General features: G+C 46.6%; 1 protein-coding gene across 2 annotated transcripts in view; it reads left to right on the top strand.

Moving 5' to 3' along the window:
- Positions 1 to 4,088: 4,088 nt before the first annotated feature.
- The window catches only part of plekhh3 (pleckstrin homology, MyTH4 and FERM domain containing H3), a 31,080-nt gene continuing 11,351 nt past the window's right edge, over positions 4,089 to 23,817 (top strand). For both annotated transcript variants that reach the window (XM_071925783.2, XM_071925782.2), the window contains exons 1-4: positions 4,089 to 4,736; positions 10,251 to 10,306; positions 18,302 to 18,396; positions 22,466 to 22,648. In XM_071925783.2, coding sequence (XP_071781884.1) covers positions 4,602 to 4,736; positions 10,251 to 10,306; positions 18,302 to 18,396; positions 22,466 to 22,648 — 469 coding nt within the window. In that variant the 5' untranslated portion in view covers positions 4,089 to 4,601. The remainder of the gene's footprint in view (positions 4,737 to 10,250; positions 10,307 to 18,301; positions 18,397 to 22,465; positions 22,649 to 23,817) is intronic.

Below are 23,817 nucleotides of genomic sequence, written 5' to 3'. Positions count from 1 at the left end.
AAGCCTGACATGAAGTTTCATTTGAAAGCCTGTAACAAGGCTGCGTGTGCAGTGGAAAGCAGGTCATTCCCACTTCCTTATCATTCCTTTAATTAACTTTCTGCAATCTACCATCATCATTTCATTACATTCTCGGCATACAGCCTTTCTGTCACAAACTATCCGTGTACACAGCTGGATGTTTCACAGCGGGGACTTCAGGTCAAGTGGCGCAGTAGTTAAAGGGCTCCACAGCAGCCCTATCCTATTACATGGGCCAATAGCCATCAAACAGCAGCCCTCTGTTCACTAACCCATAGCCTAAACCTCTGTCGGACCTAAACAGACCGGGGTGGAGGTAGAGGGGGTGGTGGCATGGCAGGATGGGGTTTAAGTTCAATGCTGGACGCAGTGGGGAGGAAATCCTGTCTGAGACACGGGTGAGGGGTCACTGGGGGTAAGTTCCTATCCTAAATCCTTAGTTTGGGGATGTCAGATGAACTCTGACCTTGGCCCGGTCCTCCAAAGAGAAGCTCATCAAAGACAGTGCTGCTGTGCTGTGCAGACACAGAGCCTCTCATTGAATCATTTCTACACATGCACGCAGACCGCATTGTAAGCTTCAAGTTTCAAATGCAGAAATCCCATTGTGCTCTTTAATCATATCAAAAGATTTGATCAAGTCGTCACCCAGAGAGTATTCTGAAGAGAAACTACAGCATACAGTCGCCCAAATGTGAACCGTGCAGGGAGCTTCTTGGCAGACAAGGTTTCACATCCATTTCTGTTGACAATCAATCTGGTTCGCCAACATAAGAGCCTCGCTGTGATGCGGGCTGTAACAGGATCCTGCTGAGGAGAAACTCAAAGGGAGAGAGAGAGGGAGGGAGAGGGAGAGAGAGAGAGAGAGAGAGAGAGAGAGAGAGAATGGGGGTGGGGGCTCTGCTCTGTCTCCGATCAACTTGACATGTGCGACTTGCTTCTACACTACGTCTCTCTTGGAAACTCCAAATGCCAATTTCAACAAGCGGTGTTGTGAGGAGTGGCAGTCAGGAAGTGAGGTGGGATCAGCTGGGGACAAACTTTTATTAACACCACACTAGAGATAGGGTGTGAAAGACTGTGCACAACAGAAGCGCGAGTAAGTAATGCTGCCCTGATTTGAGTTCCCAGAAATACAACCCTCTTCGTCGTATCCCACTGTTGTGCTTTCAAGGATTATCTGGCTTTTGCCTGTGGAGATAGCCAAGCAGATTTCACAGCTCCACTGTATGATCCAGCAGCAACATCCCATCATAATGTAGCCCCTCCATCTCCGTTCTCTTATTCCACTTCCCCGCTCCTCTCCTCTGGCTCGAGGCAAGCCAGCCTGGCCTGTGTTCATACTGGGAGGCCCACCAAATCATCCCCCCTACTCCTGATCCGGTGCCTCAACCTGACACACTGTATCAGGTTAGCTTGCGTGTGTGTGTACGTGTATGTGCATATGTATGTGTGCGTATGGATGTGTGTGTGTGTGTGTGTGTGTGTATGTGTGCATATGTATGTGTGTATGTGTGCGTGTGTGTGTGTGTGTGTGTGTGTGTGTGTGTGTGTATGTGTGCATATGTATGTGTGTATGTGTGCGTATGTGTGCGTATGTGTGTGTGTGTGTGAGTGTTAATGGAGAATCATGTGTCATCTCCTGGAAACTAAGAGGGGAAGAGAGGGGCTGGAAGAAGGAGTGAGGAGGGGGGAGAGGAAGACGCTGCCTTGGAAGAAGAGGTGGAGTGGAGAGACCAAGAGGTTGGGGGAGACTTTCAAAAGAAACTGAGAGAATATCTGCATTGTAGATGTTCTGGATGTTTTGTTTGTCACCAAACAATAAAACAAACTCATCACAGACAATCTTGGGCTTACGGTTTCTCCTGATGTTTGAGGGTTATCGTGATACGCGCTTGCTTTTGGTAAAACTTCAGCTCTGTCAGAAACCATATATGGAGGGAGGGCCTTTCTCTTTTTTCACTTACTAGCGTGGGCCGAGTGAGTGAGCTCTAAAAATAAAACATATGTTCCTGCAGGTCTGTGGGAGCAGGGGCCCCCAGCGTATTGTTTTGGGATATGGGGGAGGATGGGGAGGATCTGGCCCAGAGAGAGTCCACTCCAGAGTGGATACAGACGGAGGGAGAGTGGAGGGGGGAAGGGCTGCTGTACTTTCAAGACAAGAGTTGAGGAAATATTCTGTCTTACAAGTGAATGCGTTTGTTACCAAAGTCCAAACTCACTCATAGTGTTCATTAGTGTAGGTCTGGCGCATGTAAATGCACAGGACACAAACTAAAAGAAGTTGAAATAAAGTGTAAAATCTGTCCTGTTTATCATGTACAGTTGTACATGATAAGTTGGGGTACAAGTGTGGGGTGGTATGTATGTGTATGTGAGTGAAAAGTGTATGTGTGTGTTTGGGGTATATGTGTGTGTGGAGTTGGTCAGGCTTATGGACCGTAACACTGAATACAACCCAGCTGAAAAGGGGCATCCATGGGCTTTTTTTTTATTGAGCTACACATAATGAGAGTTCAGCCTCCAAAGCCCTCACGGAAACAGTAGGGACAGAGTGTGTGAGGGGACAGTGTGCATTTACACTGCAAAATCTGGATATAGTGTGTGTGTGTGTGTGTGTGTGTGTGTGTGTGTGTGTGTGTGTGTGTGTGTGTGTGTGTGCACTGAATCAAAGGAGCGTATCCACAAAGCTAAACGCGGGGGCAGACCGGAGGCTAAGAGCTCTTGGTGAGGAACGAGTTAAAGCCAGCTGACTGTGATGTGTGGGGGGAGTTTGCACAGAGCAGAGCAGGGGAAATGAAGGGATATTAAGGGAGAAATAAGCGTGAGCGCCGAAGGGGCTGGATACATCACGTGTCTGGATTTAGCACCAGTCCTCCTACCTCCTACCGCTGCATCTTTGCAGAGTGTTCAGCAAAGTGGAAGAGGAAAGAGTGGGGGAGGAGTGTGTGTGTGTGTGTGTGTGTGTGTGTGTGTGTGTGTGTGTGTAAGAAGAAAAAGTAAGAGAAATGGGAGAAAGAGTAAGTGTAAGACAGAAGGGAGAGATATTTAGAGAGACGGACAGACAGAGAGCGAGAGAGAGAGAGAGAGGGAGAGAGAAGGTACTATAACTGCAACCAAAAACTGGGTCGGTCGGCCATAGCCTAGCCCTAGGTAATTAGTGATATCATGACAATCTATCAAATCTGAAGAAGTTTAGTTCTCTCTCTCCTCCCTATAGAGGCAGACTTGACTTACAGTATATTCAAAGTCACAGCAAGACTGTTCTCACCAACATGCTGATGAAGATTGTTTTAAAGTTTGACAGGCAAATCTGAAGCAGAAAAAGAAGTCTGGTAATGCTATAAAACATTTTAGAATACTTTTATGCAAATGCCACAGCAAAACTACAAGTCCCTGTAAGAATATAATAGGAATATTTGTAGTGCTACAAAAAAAAAATACCATAAAGTAAGATAAGGTCACTACAAACTCAGTTCTGAGTGTTACAAACACACTGTAATGGGCTATAGTTGAATATTATAGGAGCATTTTATTGGTAAGGAGATAAAAAAAAGGAAAGAAAACAAAGTTCACCATAACACTATAAGTAACTATAGGAAGATTCTAGGCATATTATAGGAGTTTTATAGCGATTAGATAGGAGATTTAAAAACAAATGCCAGGATATAAGAAACTAAACTCACTACTGAGTACCACAGACACACTAAAATCCCTATATGAATATTACAGTGATACCATAGGAGATAAAATTTACCATTAATTACAACAAGATCACTGCAAACACACTATTTAGTACCACAGACACACTGTAAGTCCCTACAGGAACATTACAGGGATATTATGATGATTTGAGTGATCTGATTATATCCTTATATCGTTTATCAAAGGGCATGTGATGATCTGTCAGTGTGAGGGGGCGTGTCGTATGGGCGTGTCATCCCGGGGAGTGTCAGCGTCCAGCCAATCAAAACCCACACGTCACATCGGGGGCGTGGTCTCCCCGCCCACCCCAGTCTGTCCCAGCTGCAGCACGCTTTTGTTCAAACTCAACAGTCAGACAGTCGCTCCTGCAACAGAGGTGTACTTTTTCTTACTCACTTACAGGACGCGTTTGTAAGCTGTTGGCAACTACAGTATCGCTCCTGTCAACCGCTATTGACTCGGTGTAACTTTGTGAACCGTCAGTGCCATTTTGGACACAACAGAAGTTTGTTTTTTAGCTTACTAACGGTCGTTATTAGTTGTCCACACAAGGTGTCGTGAGCGCAGCCAGCGGGAGTCCTGAAGAGAGGGACGGATTAAGTCGAGGACAGCTCTCTGTCAGTTTCCCTTGAGTTTTTGGAGTATGCCTGCTGTCATGTACAAACATTAGACAACCCACTTTTCACGGTTTCCTCGAGAGAAAGAGAGAGAGAGAGAGCTTATGCTACCCTTCATCTCCCTCGCTGGATATCTATGGAGATACTGTCCCGCATGCTGTCCCGCAGCTCCTGGAGTTACTTGCCGCCGAGACAGCGCCGTGAATGTTGACTTGAACGACCTGGATAGCAGAAGACGACACACTTAACCTCATTTGAATGCCTTTGCAAGGGTTTTGCTGGTTTCTGTGCTGCAGGCAGGGCTTCAGTTTGCTCGGACGGGACTATGGGGAGAAAGAGGAGGAAGAGTCTTTTGAATTGCGCAACAAGGAGGACTTGACTTCCAATGGACGGGTAAAACTCTCCACCTGCACTAGACAGCAGCTCCTATGCATGAATACTTAATACACCTCCCTCGTCGCATTAAATGCCTCTTTGTGTAGCAATGCGGGCCTGTGATTGATACTAGAACTGTTTAATATAAGCAGTAAAATATTAAGTAGTATCTGTGACCAGGTTTGAATTGCTGTACTGATTGCCCTATGCATCTTGCATGTCATCTTTTAAACATTTCACAAAGAGGGCCAATATTAGGAGCAAGATTTTTGTTCTGTGCAAACGGATCTGTAGTCGCCCTAGTGCAGTGCTTGCTTTGCAAAGTATTAATATGGCACTTGAAGACATGATGACAAGTAAGAAGTGCAGCCTGTGTTCATCAGGTTACCCATATTTTGAAGCAGCAGGCTGCAATGTTGCTGAGTTGACGGCTTGATTTTGTTGTCTTCAGGGAATGTGTGGGAATCATCTGTGTGATCCGCCCGTAGCGTTAAAACACAAGCCTCTATCATTGAACACAGGATGTGCTGCTGCTGCTGCCCAGTTTGATGTTTAAATTTGCACGGCCCTGCTCTTTGAGGCTTGGGCAACATTGAGCAATCCCACACACTCTGATGCAAGCCATACAACCCAGTGTTGAATTGAACTGATCCTGTGTGTTTGGCCTCTGTCCACTCAATTGCAAACAAGACTGTGGCCTTGTCTTCTCTGTAATGTTAGTCATCTGATCAGGCACAGAGAGTTCAGCATTGTCCACCCACTTGTGAGGGGGCATTGTTGCCTTGAATTGAGGTAGGCTGTTTCTGTAAAGACCCAACGTACAGCGCTCCATGTACAGTCTGTGAGAAGGAGCCTTCATGAGTCCGCCTTCAAATATTCATCAGGCTTGGGTGCCTGGTTGTAATTCTCTCTTTGTGTATCTTTTCCTTACATCAGATCAGCCTCGCTCTTTTTAAGACGTTTCACATAAATTCTTAATCTTTACTGTGTTATTTGGGTATGATAGGCCTAGTTACACTGTGCTGCTCAGACAAGGTTTACACTCAACATGGCCTACTTGATGAAAATGGTGCCACCTGGGGCTACTACATGCATATAGGCTGCTTATCTATTTTTTGGCCCTATTGTCTGCTTGCGACCAACTGGTGGAACACCATGTAGCGATTTGCATGAAAACGGTCTTCCACAGTTATTGTCTCAGCAGAAGTCTATCGGCACCAGCAGCCAGACAGATAAGAGCAACATCTGTTGCCCAGGGGTTTCCAGAGAGGTGTCGGTGTGTAGCACTGTTCTTCTTGGCAAACATCCCTTTCTTGATCTTTATGCACCATCTGTCTGGCAATGGTGGCCAGAGAAACCCAACCGTGCTCCATATCCGCAATCAATACAAGATCATAGTAACATGTCCCAATGGAGACGCCTGATGGCCTTTTAAAGTAAGACACAGAGCGCTCCTTTTCCTGTAACTTCCCCGGCTCCTTCATTAAGATGCAACCTGGCCCCTCGATCATAGCCGGAGTCTGTCTTGTACTTGTCATCTGATGCTTCATCTGCAGAACCGTGTTCCTCGGGGCGGTTGGGGCTCAGCATTGGCTTTTTGTATTCTAGACCTGTGGTTTTTGGAGCAGAACATGGATTTACGAGATTAATTGGATTGATTAAGGGATTGCAGTCTAGCCTAGCTTTAGTCTTTTTCAAAGATGATGTTTTATCAAAGGGTAATACCACTAGATTTTAGCATCGACTGTTATTCACGAGGCGAGTTTGGCCTATATTTGTGAACCTTTATTACTTTCTCCCAGAGCCAGAAATAAGACACCACAGTTGTGCTCCCTGCTTCCTAATTGGGAACGTCAAACTGATGTAGAATTCCCCAGAGAATAATTGGGAAAAAATGACAGTGAAACTGCCTATAGTAGGATAATTTTCTGGGTATAAACTTGCATATTGTAGCTCAAAACTGAGCTCACTTGACTTCTTTGTCTTTAAAGCCGCTCTCTGCTCTACATTGGTGTTACATCACTGATTAGAATCTTGGTTCTCTTGATTTCTTGCTTGAAAATCAAAAATAGTGACTTGTCCTTAGCCATAGGAATAATATATCTATTATATATATATATATATATCTATTAAATATAGTGATATATTTCCACTTCCCCACTCAACATTTTCTCTTTTCATCATGCGATTTTGCCTGTTGCCTGTAATCAGGCTACTTATCAAGCGGAAGGAACCTTTCTTGATTGGCATGACAAAGATTTTTTGCACGGTAACCAAAGGCAGTAACAAGCTTTTTTAGTTCCAGAATCTACTCGGCTGTTTCTGACGATATTGATCATTGATTACCTGCCCTCTGCAAATCCTGTTTCCTCTTGACCTATGTCACTGGTGTGTGCTGGGTATCGTAACTCTGTCAATACTTCATGCTGAGCCAATAATTAAGACCTCAGCCGACCCACACTTAGCCAACACCATTCGTTATTCTCCCCTAAGGCCCTCCCGGGAACATACGGATCTAGTCGATACTGTTTAGCTTTCCATGGTAGGACAGGGGGTGGGGCAGAGGGTCGGAGATGGGTTAGAGGGTGGGGGTCTAGGATGGGTCCCAGGGAAAGCCCCTCAGGCCTATGTTCCATCGTTTACCCAGAGACCTCCATTACGTCCAGTGCTTGACAAGCCACATTTTCAGACAGCAGGTCAGACCTCCCTGGTGTGTGTGTGTGTGTGTGTGTGTGTGTGTGTGTGTGTGTGTGTGTGTGTGTGTGTGTTTTGGGCTGCCTAACTCTGAAATACCCCATTTAATAGGCCTCTGCCCAGCTCCTGCCAGGGATGACCACAGTAACCCACAAGTCTGGTGGAGTCTCCCTCGCTTAGGCCATCCAAAACCCTCACCACGATCTCCAGCGTCGTTTTCCGACACGCTGCCAGAAGATGTCATGATGTGTAGCATCCGCAGTACCAAAGCCATAGGCGACACACTGTTCCTTGCCAGGACTCTTCTCACTGAGGTCGGAATCATGAGTCAGTGCTGACGTTTGTGTAGGCTTGGCCCTTGGAGCACAGGGCCATGTCAGAACCCTTCCCTGCATGTTTACAGTCCTCATTCAAAGAAACTGCTCTCCAACAGCTGCCCAAACAGTCACACAGAGCTGAATGCCTCCACTGTTGGGACAGCAGGGCACTAATTTTAGGACAGGACATCCGTCATTCTCTCTCCTTTCCATGTTTCCACTGAAACTTTATTCAGCTTTTTGCAATGTGAAGTCACGTTTACCGCCAAGCTGCCACCACCAAGTGCCTAGGCCTGGGCAGTTGTAAGTGTGGAGCGGAGCACCGCAACGCATCCTGTTACTTGGAACAAACGGGCACAGTCCTGCTGTGCCGAGAGCGGGTCCCATTAACCGGCTCTGCTGCCCTCCGTCTTCAGAGGTGTCACGGTACGCTGGTTTATATTTGGTTTCCGTTGCGTCCCTGCCTCACCACCTCTAGGCCACACATCTGGTCTTCAGGCCGACACTGGCAGAGCCCAAGCATTTCCTCCTGGTTACTCAGCCTCCCAGGAGAGCTGCAGGGGGAGAGAGGGGAGGGGGGAGAGACGAGAGCGGAAGTCAGCCACGGAACGAACACATCACGGCATCTCTCCCTCCTTCCCTCCATGCTCCGCTCCAGTCTGGAGTGATTCATCCCCTGCCCGTCCAAAGGGAGCGCCTTTGCCAGGACTCTGCATTGCACGCTATCCTTGTTCCTCATCCCACAGCCCATTAACTCCATTGGAAAGCCATTTTTTGAAAAAAGTGTCACTTTTTGTGGAGAATTACTCAGAACATGCTAATCTGAGCTACCTGACCTATTAGCCAATTGATCCTCTGATTAATTTATATCAAGGAATTACAGTTTTGCAGACAGTGATGTGATTAGAATTGATTTGTCGTTTTCAGGCTGTCTGAACTTTCTTGTCTGGGGCTGTTGGCTTGGCTAAATCATTTATGGATGACAGACAGAGTGGTAGGGAATAGCCTGCCACACTGGCCTCCATTCACAAATCGCTTTATAACACCACTCAGTTATTCTTGCCGGTCTGGTTTGACATTTACAGTACCTCTCCCTGAGTTAAACATTAACTAAATCTCATTATCCACACCTTCTTCATCTTTTCCTCATTTGCCTCAGAGCCCATCTGCCCCATAACCGTCACACGGATTCCATACTAGCCTATAAATTTGCAGTTCATGTTTTCTTTGTTATTTTTGAGCCGTCCAAAAAGAAGCAGCAGACTGTTTTTGCAGGGCAAGTCCTATACTTAGGCCAGTTTGCCCAGTAGTAAAGTGTGGTGTGTGAACTGTGAGGGGCCCAGAGCTGACCTGGATAGAGTTTCAGGTAGGCCAACACCCCAAGCTGGGCTGGGGCAGCCACAGGAGCTGGCTCAAGGCTGTGGCTCACAGAGACAACAAGTCAGGCCACGGGGACACACAGCGCTGCCCTGCACACCAGGGAATCTGTCCAAGTTGCACACAGGCAAGCTCTGATGTCTGATGGGGTTTTCCAAGGTCAGGTTGGGAATCGAGAGGCCTGTACGCTGTAAAAGGAAACCTCCTCTCCCATCTTCTGATTCATAGGGGCGTCCTGGAATGAAATGTTCAGTGTTCCACCCATGAAATTTGATTTAGCTTGTCTGCCAGCGGGGGCCCCGTGTGTAGTCAGTTGACGTATTCACCTCAATTTCCATAAGAAGCTGATGCCTGAGCGAGAGGGAGTCGTATTATTTGGCACAAAGACTTGGTTTGTAGGCATTTAGGCAGATTCCTAGACATTTGCCTAGTTATTAGAAATTTGTGGCTGTGTTTAACAGATAATATAATTATCAGTACACCATCATTTTAATACCCAAACTTACCCAAACCATAAAATACCCCCATTACTCTCTTTCTCACTCTCGCCTGCTGTCTCTGCTTGTTCTACTGTAGTGTGGTTATTAGCAGTCAGCGTGTAGTGGGCTAGAGATAACCATGATATGAGTCTGTAATGTGGATACAGAATTAGTCACTGTCACTGTAGAGGACTTTGGTAATGAAAAGAATCAGCCTTTTGCTATCGGATTGTGACACTGTAAACAAGAGGCTGGAATAGACATGCGGCTATGTCAGTTATGAGCATGATCTCAAAGACCAGGCCTATTTTTACGTTTAACAACCTTTTCAGAGAAATGACTGTATCTGAATAAAAGCATTTTGGGGTTAGCTGGTCGGGGTGCGTTGAGCTAAAGCACAAAAGATTCCTCTGTTCCCCCACTATATTAAATGAGCCTGTTTTGCATGCCATATTTCTCCCCACCAGCTCACCCTTGCAAGTGAAAGCCAAGCATTACAGGAACAGAGCAGCTATGTGCAGAGACTGCCAGGAATGGCTGCACACTCTACTGTAACATGGCCACTGAAGGCAAACCTGTCTTTGAGGGGGACTAGCTCTGGGGACAGACTACTGTTTGTGTTGCATTATCATCCATTTACCCCATTCTCTCTCTTTTGTTGACAGAGTCCAGCTGAGGTGACTGTTTCTCAACCAACTCGCACAGCTAATGGAACAAATGGGTAAGGAGAGAGAAACATAAAGAGATAATTCTTTTTTTTTTTTCAACTTTTAGGAAGTATTAGTTCCTTCTTTTACACGTATTGTTCCTCAGAGTGCGGTGGGTTTCTCAGGCAGGCACATGTGTCATCACAGGCCAATCACATTATCTTTCACTTCCCTACAAGCATGTTAGCTCATAGTGATGTGCCCAACCGTGACACATGCCCCTAACTACATATGCACATACTCACACACTCTCATATGTACACACACAAGCGCACACGCTCGCATTTATACTGACAGATCGTCCAGCCTTCCCTAACTACAGTGTGCTTCAGTTGGTTATGGATAATGTGATTGTCTGTCATTTGAGTAGTGTAGATTGAACTCAATGATTCGCTCATTTTCATTTTCATCCATATTCACTCGTTAACCTCATGACCTCTTGAGTTTCACCATACATGGGATTGGCATGACTGTCTTTGGGGGCTTTATTTCAGTCTTCAGCCCAGATCGTTGTGACCAATCACAGTGAGTAAGGTGTTACTTTACTCACATGTAACCACAGGCTAACCCCATCCAGCTGCCAGATTGACAAATCCAATCCCAGAGTTTGAAGCCTGTACACTCAAACTGCCTGTTGGAAGGAACCACTGTCTGTCCCGCGCATCATGAAATTCAAATGGCCATGTGGCTGACAAGTGAATGCGAGTGACAATGAAAAGAAGTGATTCATGGAGGGCTCGACCCAGGCTATTAGTGGAGGGCTGTGATCTCAGACAGTGATGTAGCCAGGCTCTGCACCACACTATCTCTGGCATCTTGCCCTCATCATCCCCCTCCCCCTCTTCCCCTCACCCACAATCTCTACAGTATATCTGCCTGCTCACAGCAGACATGCAGTGAGTCACAAAGCTAGACGTGTAGGGCTATGCGTACACATCAAATTAATAGAGGAGAGTCTGCAACAACTCTCAACAAGAAGAAAGCTCCAACAGGAAAGGGGAAAGGAGGGGGGGGGGCTGAGGTTGAGACATTCTGCTGCAATCAAACGGGACATGCTGTCTCTTGAGGGAGAGAAGGAAGGGAAGGAGCAAGGAGGGAGGACGCACTAACTGGACTGGGTGACTCAGCCCCACCTCAGCAGCACTCCCAGAAGAGGTGTGGCTCAGACGTGCTAGAAGTGTGTGTGTGCGTGCGTCCGTGTGTGTGTCACCTCTACAGAGTGGTGTAGGAGGCCTCAGGCTACCACATGGCATGATTTACTACTGGTTTTGGAGGGAGTGTGTTAAAAGCCTGGCTGCAATCATCACACTGAGTGGGGAGATTAGAGAGCGTAGTGCTCGGTCATTACCTGGCCAATCACTGGACACGCCCAGAGGTTCAGCTTTATAGAGGGGGAAGTCAATCCAGGCCAGGGCATTGTGACGTAGCAAATGGTGCCACATTCATCTCCAGTCTCGCATAACAGGCCGGACGGCTCTGATTTACTTTGTGCTTTTATTGGGCCATATCCTTGAACTGGCCAGAAGGAGTCATTAATCTGAACTATTAGTTGGAATAATGGCCTAGATGGGATGGTGATGAATTAGAGGGGATTTATGTTTGTCATACTAGACTGAGGTTAATATGGTAATGCTCGGATAATTTGTCATGCTGCATGCCTCATGTGGTTAGGGAGGGAGATAGGCCAGCCTCTGTCAAAGTAGAGTGGTGGGTGGAGACACGTGTTCACTGGTCCAGAGAGTGTGGGGTGATGGAGGCCTGACGTTGCTCTGGGCTGTCAGCTTTCTGGATGTTCAAAGCCATTTTGACTCTTCCAGCAGAAGTTTGATAATGGAAAATCAGATTCAGTAAATTAGCACATGAAGCATCAACATAGCTGCAGGCCCACTTGCACAGTCATATTCGTCTGTGTTTCTGATGCAATAACACAGATACGATGTGATCAAAACATTGTGGTATGTCTCAACGAATCTGACAGAACCAGCTAGTTTATATTTTCACCCTTGTGTATAGCAACGTGGTGGAATATTGGAATCATGTTGGATAGTTTCGTTTTTTGGTTTTAAAACAAACACTTCATGGAAAAGCACATTCTGGCTTGCAATTTAGCAACTTCATTAGCATTACTTACAGTTAGTACAGTATAGTACAATGATAAATTCTTGAAACTGGATTTTTACACTGCATTGAGGTTTTGATATGTGACCTGCCTCTATGGCAGTAATTACGGCTGCGCACACGTGAACCTTATCATTTGCAAGGCCCGTGCCTGACACCTGAAGTTTTATACTGTGGGAATTCCAACCACATTACAATACAGTGAATTTCTTCTGATAGTGGTTTTGTTTGAGCTCAGTTTTGGGATGAAGGAACAGCTCTATTTGTTGACTGCAACTATAGAGACAGATCAGAGAAGGCTGGGACCAGGAGATTCGTCAATTCGTTGAAGGTTTTTATTTTAGTGATATTACTATGACCTATTCAGGGTTCCTGTAATTGTTTTGTTGTGTGTTGTTTGCCCAGACTTCTCACAGTAGCAGGCAGCAGACTGTCTGTCCCACTGGCAGCACAAAACGCCAAGCCGCTTGCTGCCTCCCGCAGTGCTTACACTCATATCTTTCTTACATCATCGCTATTTTTTCATCCAAACACACACTCTCTCTCTCTCTCTCTCCCTCTCTCTCTGTCTCTCTCTCTCTCTCTCTCTCTCTCGCTCTCTCTCTCTCTCTCTCTCTCTGTCTATCTCTCTCTCATTTTCCTTTTCAGTATCAGGGGCAGGCCAGAGTACAAACTGTACAAAGAGGACAGTGTACAATTTGAGGGCTTCTCCATCTCGCTCACACCATTCTTTCTGCCTTCTCATTAGACCCCCTTCTTCTCTGATGACTTTTGACAGTCTTTGTCTGTCAAAAACTTTTTTTGGTGTGGGATGCCAGACAGTAATGACTCAAAGAGGCCAGTGTTTCAGAATGGTGTGTGTGTGAGTGTGTGACAGAGTGTGTATGCATGAAACGTGGGTGTTGGCGTGAAAGGCTTAGAAGTGGGCCCCTGGTAATTGCCTGTCTGAGTGTCTGTCAGCCTGTCTGTCAACTATCCAACCATCACAAGCTGTCTCTCTATTTGCAACATCAGCAAAGATGGAAAGTTTGAATTCACATCAATAAGTTTGACCAATAAAGCGGCATCATTCAAACTTTTAAAACTGGCCGAGCTATTCTCTCTTCCATGAAAATGTCTCGCTGGTCACGCACTCTCTCCTCCAGAGTCACAAACTCAGACTTCCTGTCACCCCCCACACACACACACACACACACACACCCCCCCCCACTCCTCCCTCTTTCTCAAAACACGATTTTTTTTTTCTCTCCCCTCTGCCTAGTCCAGAATTCCTTGGCAGTGGTCTTGAGTAAACAGCGTATTTTTAGCCGGGAGGTCATATAGGCCCACTCTTAATCACCACATTCCCATTTTCCCACCAGCCCAGCTTCAGCCAGAGGCCCATGCAGCCGGCCCGCTGTGGGGGAGGGGAGGGGGATGGGGCTCGGGACTGGAGAGAGAGAGAGAGAGAGAGAGAGAGAGATGGATTCCTACAGAGAGAAACTGTGATTAAGTCTTTAGTGCTGTGACCCACTCCATGTCTTGTAATGAAGGTTTGCTCAGAGGGCGATGTTTATCCTAGGAGCCTGCACTATGTTAGTGGATCATGTGTTTGTTTAGATGTCTAATAAACGGTGGGTAACTTTACGTATGGATGAAGCTGGACGTTGACTAAAAGGCGGCTGGTTGAGCTCATTCCTTTGCCTGACACCGAGCCTTTTTGCACACCAGTCTGCTTTTGATCCCTCAGATTGTAAACTCCATTTTTGTTCTCTGTGATGATAAATCCGTGCCCGTGCAAGGGTCATTTTTGCAACCGTGTCTGATCTTGTGGTCATGAGGACCCGCTTTGTATGCCGGAACATGTCTGCGCTCAGGGTTTCCACTGCGGTCATCCGAGCCCGAGAGCAAGGACACTGCTTTTCTAACTTTAATTAGCATCTCGGCGTTTTGATTAGACCCTGGACTGAAATCAATTACTCATCGCTCCAGCAGCTAGCACCAGACAGACACGCCGCAGCCTAATCAACACATTGTGCTGCTCATATTCGGTGGATTTAACTGTCAACGTAATTGTCACTGCGATGGGACTGCAGACAAAATGCTGTCCCACTCACCATGATCTTCTTTTTAGAAGTAGCCCATGTGCTGTTGCATTGGGTGGATCTGCAGCTTTATTTTCGTTGTGGTTTGCGTGACTATGAAAGAGATGTATGTGTGAGATAGTGAAAGTAGGGCACACAGAAACTAAGTGGTCACAATCGGTGATAGATAGATGAGTATTGAGCAGCCCAACTCTTATTTGTCCTCTCATTCTCACTCAGCCATCTAGACAGAGCCTTGTTGGCTTTATACAGTATATAAACAGTCTCTCTCACTCCTACAGAGAGGCCAGAAGACCACACATGAGATAAATACATGCTCTTAATTCATTATTCAATCAGATTTGTGGGATCATATAGGCCTAGGTATTTTAAATTCTCCAACAAATCCTTCCCCTTCCTGCCTCAAACCCTATTTTTTTCATTTCTGGCTCTCTTATTCCCACCACTTTTCTCTCTGCTGTTTTGTTAGGTTCCCATTTATATGGGGCAAACAGCAGGGTTTTTTTATTTGCTGGTCTGGGCTGACTTATGCGATCTGGGCTGCAGAAGTTTTCCATGTGTTCCCTGTCACTTCCGTAAACAAAGAATTGCAAGGATGTTTTGCCTTTCTCCCATGTTGTGCTTTTCTCTTTTTAACCCAAAGTACTAAATTACACAAAAGTTATGTTCAGCTCGAACAAGACCCGAACCGCAGAGCACAATAAATACCTGGCTTTGCAACAGATCATTTCAAACTTTGAAACTTGAACAGTGGGACAGTAAAGTGACGTCCCCCCCCCCATTCTTCCCTCAGCAGTAGGTAATGTGGAGTTTAGGGAGCAGACGGGAGAGAAGGTGCTGTCTGTAGATGTGCATTCGCTCCGTTCTCTATGCTGTCTAATCCCCGTGTCAAATTGTTTCCTGCACTCCACAGGAAGTTGCCCACTAAAGGCCCCACCGTCACGGCCTCTGCTGGGGCTTCTGGGAATGTGGGGGCGATAGCATGGGGGGGCTGCTGGACAGCTGTGGAGATCCCAGAGCCCCCGCATCTAACAGCGCTCAAACATTTGCCCCAAGCTGTAGCGCACAAAGCCCGCTTTCTGCAAATTATTTTGAAGGGATTTTTAATTTAATTAGACAGTACAGTGAGTGACTAAAAAGACAAGAGAGAGAGAGAGATTGAGTATCAAACCCACAAAGTTCCAAGTAGACTCCTTAGCCCGCTGATGCACTAGGATGCCCCATGAATCTCCCTTTAACCTTCCTCCCACCATTGCATACTCCCTCTTTCATTAAAGGGGCCAGCCACTGACTCTCTGACCCCTGCGCCTTTAAGACCCCTCCGGCCTGGGAGAAGTCTTCAGATAGTTAGCCTTGTGTACAGTCTTGAAGAGTTTAAACATTACTTGCAAACACTGAAAGTAAGAGACGCTTTAATCATTGTCTCTCTGTTGTCTCAGCTCTTGAACTCTTGGATTTTTGAGTCTTCTTTACACAAAACTGCAGTGGTGTGTGTGTGTAGCTATACACTATGTTCAGGAACCAGTTTCCCTCCAAACCTGATCGAGTTGGTGTGTGTGTCTGTGATGTAGCAAGTCATGACTTTGATGTGGTGCTGTCTTTCTCCAGCCAGTCACAATGGGAGATTGTGTGTTGGACATTAGCTTGGGCTCAGGGACACAAATGGTCCCACTGATTCTGCTAAGGCAGCATTTAAAGTGAAGGTCAGGCTTGTTTGTGCTGTGAAAGGTCAAAACGAGGGTTTGGACCTATGCTTCTTTCCCCTCTCACTCCTTCTTCCCTCTCTACTTCACTGCCTAAAAGTGAAGTTGACTTTGAAAGTATTTCAGGTACAAGACGGGGACAAACCAGTTAGGGGCTGAAAAAACGGAATCCTGTCTGTGCTAGTGGTATGGCAAACTGCCAACATTTCTTAGAAATCTGCAAGCACGGGAGCCAAGGGTGATTTTGAACTCCAAGAATATTCTTCCAAGTTGGACTGCCATGTGTACCACATAGTCTACTCAATAAACTGTAAAATTGAAATACACCCCTTTTATTGCTACGAGACTGCTGGTTCAAGTCCTGGACAGCACTGTTTTTAGGCCAAAACTAACTTGGTATCAGAACTGGTTTCCATTGCTCTTGACATTTTGGATGCATGTCTATTGCGGACAATAGCACAAAATAATCCTAGGCTTTGAATATAAAGACCCTCACCTTTCCATTGCACACCAGGCTATATTCTCCAGTTGTGGCTGAGTTTTCTATAGATCAAATCCCTGTCTTGTTTGGGCTGCATATAGGCTAGCTCTGTCTGTCTGTCTGCATGCATGTCTCAGTTTATGTAGCAGGGGTTATTAACAACCTCAAATAAGAGACGTCCTCACATTTCTTGGTTTATTTTAATGCCTTTAAGCGGGATCCTTGGATGCAGGGCCTGCCGGAGGTCCCCTTTGGTTGCTGCTGTGGCAGGCGAGCAGGCTTAGTTATATAGCCAGACAGAGTATAATGTGACAGGACCCTGACCCTCTCTTTCTCAACCTGGGTTTCTCGTGATGCCGAGTTGTACACATACATAAACACTGGTCCACCATATAGAGTTTCACTGTGTGTCTGTACATTATCTTAAATTAGAGACTGATGTCAATCCATAGGGATCTGCCACTGCAAACGCATCTCATATAGGGTACAAATTGTATGCGTGCATGCATACGCATGCTAATGCAGGCAATACAACAGGCCACTGATTCAGAAGTAATGTTACAGGGGTCAACTAGATGAACAGCAGTGTAGATAAGACCAGGTCACTGCAGACAGACTGAAGGAAAGGAAATGGCTTATGCAGTCATGTAAGCCAAGTCAAAGCAGATAAGGCTATATTCAGACTCATTGATTATTGCTGCCTTCCGTAAGGAGGAACCTTCCGGAATTATCAGATCAATAACGGCATAAATCAGCCAGCCAAGCAGTAGGTAACTAGAGGCCAAGGAGGGAGGGCCGGCTGGAGTCATTTCCTGAGCAGTGCTCTCAGGAGGAGGAGAGGAAGGAAGGAGGGGTTTGTCACTCATACCTCACATGCTAGTTAGACCCAGGAAATAGAGAAAATAAACGAGTAATTAGGTAAATAAATGAGGAGAGATAAACCCGCTAAACAATCTAATGGGCTGGAAATGGGCCTTGGCCTGAGATAACAATGTCTGAATTCATCCACAACATTGCCTGACCAGATGTCGAAGCGTCACTGTATGTGGTGGTAGCTGCAGACGTGATAGTGAGGCATTTAAGAGGGAACGAAGGAACAGTGGTTTAGCAGATTTACAGATGTTTTTGATGTTAGTTTATGGTTTTAACTATCCGAGGCTTTGACCTCTTGAACTCTCTCTCTTCCTCTGACCGGCATGAGTTGGCTGGCTGGGAGTCAGACCGGCGTCGCTCTGTCACGTTTATTTTCAGTCCCTTGCTTGGCTCGCCAGCCAAAGTGATAAAAGAGAGACGAGCTGTCCACAGTGGCGTGGTATGTATCTAAGTGTGTGTGTGTGTGTGTGTGTGTCTGTTTGTGTGTGCTTGCGCGCTGCTAGGGAGGGAAAGCGGGAGGACGCTGGTGGGGAGATATTCACGGCACTTCTTCCAGTCGCCCCTCTTTAACCCCCCATCCCTCCAACCAAGGGTGTCGGAGGGGCTTCTAGTTGGCACGGTGTCATACGAGGGGGGTTCACCCCCGTCTCTGGGCCAATTGGCTGTCAAATGGGAGGGAGTAGTCAGGAGGAGGCTCGAGTTGAGAGGGAAACAGGGTTATTTACATTCTCTTTCTGCTCTGCCACACAGGCACACTGTCTCAGAGGCTTCTGACGAGATGAAGAGTCTGATCATTGAGAAGAATAAGATGGGCCTGGAGGAAGACCCTGAACTGCTGGTCAAAGGTGAGTCCGCTTCGCACATACAATAAGACTGGATGCATCTACCTGCTATGATCAGCTGTGCGACAGTAGTTAGCTTTGTTGATCAGTTGAATAGTAAGGTCATTGCAGGGGAAGGTTGTATTATATACTAATAATAAATATGAATTAACTAATTAGCCTAATTCTACACAAATAAGTATTGTCACAACCCCATGCTGTACTATCGCACTGCAGCCAACCCCTCTCTGACCACATGTGGCCCACAGCTGCTCGCATTCTCCCCCCTGCTCCCTGTGTTCATGTAATGACGGCTACCGGCATTAGGAGCGCTGTCTTGCGTGTCCGATGCTTTTGAGGAATGATCTCATAGGCTATTCCTGTGTGAATTTTTTTCCCCTGCTACTGAAAGAGAGCAGTAAAATGCCAGCGCTTGGATAAGTTACGTCCTGTTTGGGATGGCGGCAGTCGGATCGCCTAATTATGACAGCAGTTACCATGCACCCTTGGCTAGCAGCCCCCCCCCCTCTATTGCCCTCTGTCCCTGTCCTGCTGTTGGAGGAGAGGAGCAGGGTGGAGGGGAGGCACAATCCCTCCCAAACAGAGGACAGCTACTTTCCCTAGGCCACTGACGAGACTGTCACTCGAGATTTCAACTCTTGCACCACGCCCCCTTCCATCCACCACCCCCACTCTTGCAGCCACAACACTAGGACGCCTCAGGACATTAGATAATCCCGCTCCCTTTTTCTCTTATTGCTCTGTGTTGTGCGCAGGGATATGTTTTAAAGAGCACCTCCATTAGGGCCTGTCCCCTTGTGGTGTGGCAATGGGACATCCTGAGGCTACAAGGGGCCAATGTCCCCCCGCTGTCTAAAATAGGCCACCAACATTGCAGGGAGAGACTGATGAAGGCTGGATAAATTGTAAAAGTCATGGGCATGATGTGGTGACAGAAATAGATGTTGACATTGGTTTATTGATGTATCATTGTTGATTTACAGTTAAACTGAAATCTCCTCACATGATCTAGATCTTCTCGTGCTCCAGTAAATGACAGTTGCAGTTTCATTACACAGAAATACCCCCAGCTGTTTCTGCCTGGCTCTGTTTGATCTAAAGGGAGAAAAAAGTAGAACTCCGAGTAGCTCATATAATCATGTTAAGCTTTATCTGAAAGGTTTAATTCCAAAAAACTACTATTCTCTCCAATTTGAGAAAAGCTTTGGTTTTAATTTATTTTTTGTTGTTAAAAATACACATCTGTCCAACTTCAAAGCTTTTACTGTTTTGCATGCAAAGGCTTTACAATGATATTTTCAGTTTGGTAGTCGATTTGCATTGTTAAAATGCCAACATATGAATTCATAGACAGTCATCTGACAACATTAGCTGGCCTGATAATCTGTAGTAACATTGATGTTAAGGTAAAATGGGCAAATGGGTCATATTGTCATAATTGTGTCTGACTTTTTGGAGTATGTTTACAAAATCAAAGCAAGATGTCGCCAATTATGGAACCTGACTGTTCTATGAACTGAGAATGAGCGTGTTAGTTTTTTTTTAAAAAGGGAAAGGTTTTTGTTTAATGCTAAAACTCATTTTGTAATAGCTTGCAGACCATATTTTTCAGATTGTGTGAGTGTCACAGTTTATAATTAAACTCTAAAGCGAGATGTCTGTTTATTTGCAACAGTTGTGTTGTTTTGAACATTAGTTACAAGTCCATGGAGAAACATTCGGTAGCCACAGAGAGACAGAAAGCTTGCAGAGAATAGATGGAAATGCACAGAGAGACAGAGAGATTGTTTGCTCAATCTGTGTTTGAGGGGGCAGGGCGTTGGAGGTCAGGGGTCACAAATGAAACAAATTAAGGGCGAGCCGTGGCCCCCAGGGGAGACATTAGCAGGCCACAGAGATGGGATCCAGATGGGGGACCATGGGAGGGGTGTGCAGGGGGTCCCGGGACTCTGCTGCTCCCTCTCTCTCTCGCTGTATCTCTCTCTCTGTCTTTCTGTCTCTTCTGTTTCCCTTCCTTATCTCACCGCTTGAAGCTCCCAAAAAGAGCAGCAGCTGCAGGACATCCTGTGTTGGCGACAGAGGTGTCAAGGTAGCACACAAGCCCCGCTCTCCCTGCCTCTCTCCCCCAGCCGGCTTGTCTGCCTCCCCCTTCCCACAGCCAGTCTGTCAGCAAGCCCAGCCTGACTTACCTCATGGGTTTTATTTATCCATTTCACGTCGGGTTTTGATGCTGCTCCCTTCTGATGTGGTATTAAGTACCTCCAGGGTTTCTGCTTTGGGCTATATTGGGTTGGTTTATGGTGGGTTCAAGCCTGCCACTTATATCATATAGAGGCATTCTGAAACAGGAAACATAGCCCAAGAGGGTGAGCCTTCGCCCCCTCCTCCCTCCTCTTAATTTTGGAGGAGCGGAGGCAGTGGGAGCTTTGCACGTGAAGCTGCCTGGGAAAACCACTTTTGAGGCGAGGAAGAAAACGTGGAGGGAGCAGAGAAGTGGGGGAGATGAAAGTAAATAGGGAGAGAGTGAGGGAGCAGAGGGAAGAAAGATGTAGGCGAAATGAGCGCTGGCTGGCAGGTGGCATGCGGCTTGCTAACCACAGAGGAAGCTGTGATGCTGGCGTGGCGTCATAGCCGTTCTCACAGGGGTAGGAAGCTGAAGGTACATGGCCTTATTGTTCCTATAAAACTACACGCAAGTATGCATGCACAAGCACATACACACATACACACACACACAGAGTCACCCCACCACTGGCAGACTTCCAGTGTATAGCGCTGCCCTGCCCCCGCCGATAGCCCCAGCCAGGTGGCCCTCTGCCAGCCTCCCCATCAGCCCTCTGGATGAACTCTGACCCCTCACCAGGACTCTTCACCCTCTCCCCCATCCGTCTCTCTGCCTCTCCAAGCAGCATCTGGCCGGGGCTCAGCCAAATTGGTTTATTTATCTACTGTGAGATTAAATATTTATTAGGAACAATTTGCACACATAGCTGAAGGGGGAGGGGGTGCGTTCTCCGGGGTTTGGGAACTGTGGAGCAGGGCTGTTGCAGATTTTTCCCCCCAGGACTCTGTGAGCACAACAATCCTGCATTTAGAGCCAGGCTTGGCAGGGCCTCGGGGCAGGCCTGAGAGCTGCAGCCCGACGGGTGCTATGGGGGAGAGGGGGTTTGCTGAGGGAGGGAGGGGGGGGGCAGGCCTGCAGAATGTCTCTGGCTTCCTCTCTCTGTGCTGCTCTTCTCTGCTCCCTCTCCTCTCCCCGAGTGTTAATGACAAATCATGTCTGCAGTGCTCTCTCCATCTGTCTGTCTCTCTCTCTCTCTCTCTCTCTCTCTCTCTCTCTCTTTCTCTGTCTCTCTTACACTCTCTTTCTCTCTCTTTCTCACTCTCTTAACCTCTAAAGTGGTAATTATGCTGGTTGCATGCAGGCTTTAATGCCTATGCCATTAGCTGACTGTATTTTTAACCTGCTTCGTGTTATAGAGATCTTTAAGGTCCCCCCCCCCCCCTCAGTGATTATGTTTAGCCTGGTCTAATTAACCCAAGTATTCACCCCAATGAGGCACAGTCACACACACACACAGATTGCAACAAACTTTATGGACAATTACATGCCATGAGGATTATTCTTAGTTAAGACATGGATTTTAAACTTTTTTTTTGCACATGTGGCAGCACTAGTCTAGTAGCTTCTTGACTAGCCTACCCACCACCTAGACAAATGCTTTTCATGGTGTGTTGTAACTTGCTCAGGTGGCACATAGCACAATACAGTGAGTGCCAGAAAGTATTTGAAGTCAGTTTAGAATGCTTTTCTGTAATTAACATACTTGACGCTATCTGAATGGTGTTGATGTGGTAGACTCCGCCCATCTGGTTCTCCAAGCAGGTGAAAACAAACACTTCAAACTATTTACTAGTCTTATGTGACTGAGGTCTGCAGCTCACTGTCAGGCCAGTAATGTATGGGACCCACAGTAGCATGCCTTAGAGTATATGTTAGTAATTTTAAAATTGTCATATGACACCTGTGTGTGTGTGTGTGTGTGTGTGTGTGTGTGTATCTCATTTGCAGGATGGCTATTGAGGGAGGTGCGTGGCAGCTGGATCAAGCAGCGTCGCTACTGGTTTGTGCTGAGCCAGGACTCCCTGGACTACTACAGCGGACCAGAGAAAGGAGCCCGCAGACTGGGCACCCTGGTCCTCACCAACCTCTGCTCCGTCATCTGGCCAGACAAACAAACCTACAAGGAGACGGGTGAGCGAGACACACACACACACGCATACATGTACATACGCAGACGGTCTGACACACACTGACTCACAGTCACGTATACTTGCCCATAAACTCTGTTTAGACTCCAGTAAGACCTGTGTTAATTCCCTTGATTCCCTATGCGGTGTAGTGATCAAACAGTTTGAAAGATCCCAAGGAAGTTGTTTTGGGTTTTTTGATTCGTATGTGACGGGCTTGCGGTCCCCTTTCCCTTCCCATGAGCACTGTAACTCTGAGTAAGTTTGGGAAGCCCCAGCTGTGTTAGGTCCAAAACATGGCTCTAAGGTTGGTCTGGAAACCTCACATTTGAGTAATCAGCGGGGGCATCTCCCTTCCCTTGCTGGGATGGGAGAAACAAGAGAAAGAGAGAATAAAGAGGAAAGTCTGTTGTTGTACGGGAAGAGACGTGGGGATGACTGGTTCTTTTTGAGTCTCTATATTACTCAGACACATCACCCTCTGTCTATGCCTGTCTGTCTGTCTATCAATGGTGGGGATTATGTCCTGCTGACTTCACCCAACCACTTAAAATGTCCAAACCATAGTAGAAACCCAAACCCAAACATAGCAGTTACTAACTCAATATGCCTGGGGACTTTCCTGGACAGACGTGTACTTTCAACAGTGGCTTTGTCACAGGCTGTATTGGCCATTTCACCACTGAATAGCCGTGTGTTCCTCTTAAGCCGCTGGGAAATTTGTCACAGAAGAATGGCATGAAACATAGTTACTTCCCCTGTATATCTGTGGTGGTTACCATGAAATACTAGTTCCCCTTCAGGGTTCCTTTCTCAACCTCAATGTCCCTTTAAAGCAGAGTAAATGAAAGAGCACCCAACAGGTTCAGAGTGGGCGATGGTGTTACCACCGGGCCAATATCTCAGTCCCAAACCCTCTTCTTTTTGCATTTGAACTTCACCAAGAAGCTAAACAAAGAGCGATCTGGTGCCAAGTCACGTAGCAGGAAAGCCTGATAACAGCCGTGGGCCAGGCTGCCTGGGGTATGTCTAATACTTCCTGTGCACAAGGAGGAAGCACGCCTTTTTTCACTTTTATTGCAGGTTGTCCAAGAGGAGACTCACCGAGGGGTTTAACACTTGTGTCCTAACTCATCTGTAGAATGACTTTTCTTGTTTGGTTTTGGCGTGGTC

This window comes from Centroberyx gerrardi, chromosome 7 (genome assembly GCF_048128805.1).
Source record: "Centroberyx gerrardi isolate f3 chromosome 7, fCenGer3.hap1.cur.20231027, whole genome shotgun sequence".
Classification (NCBI taxonomy): Eukaryota; Metazoa; Chordata; class Actinopteri; order Beryciformes; family Berycidae; genus Centroberyx; species Centroberyx gerrardi.
This window is presented reverse-complemented; position numbering and strand designations above follow the sequence as displayed.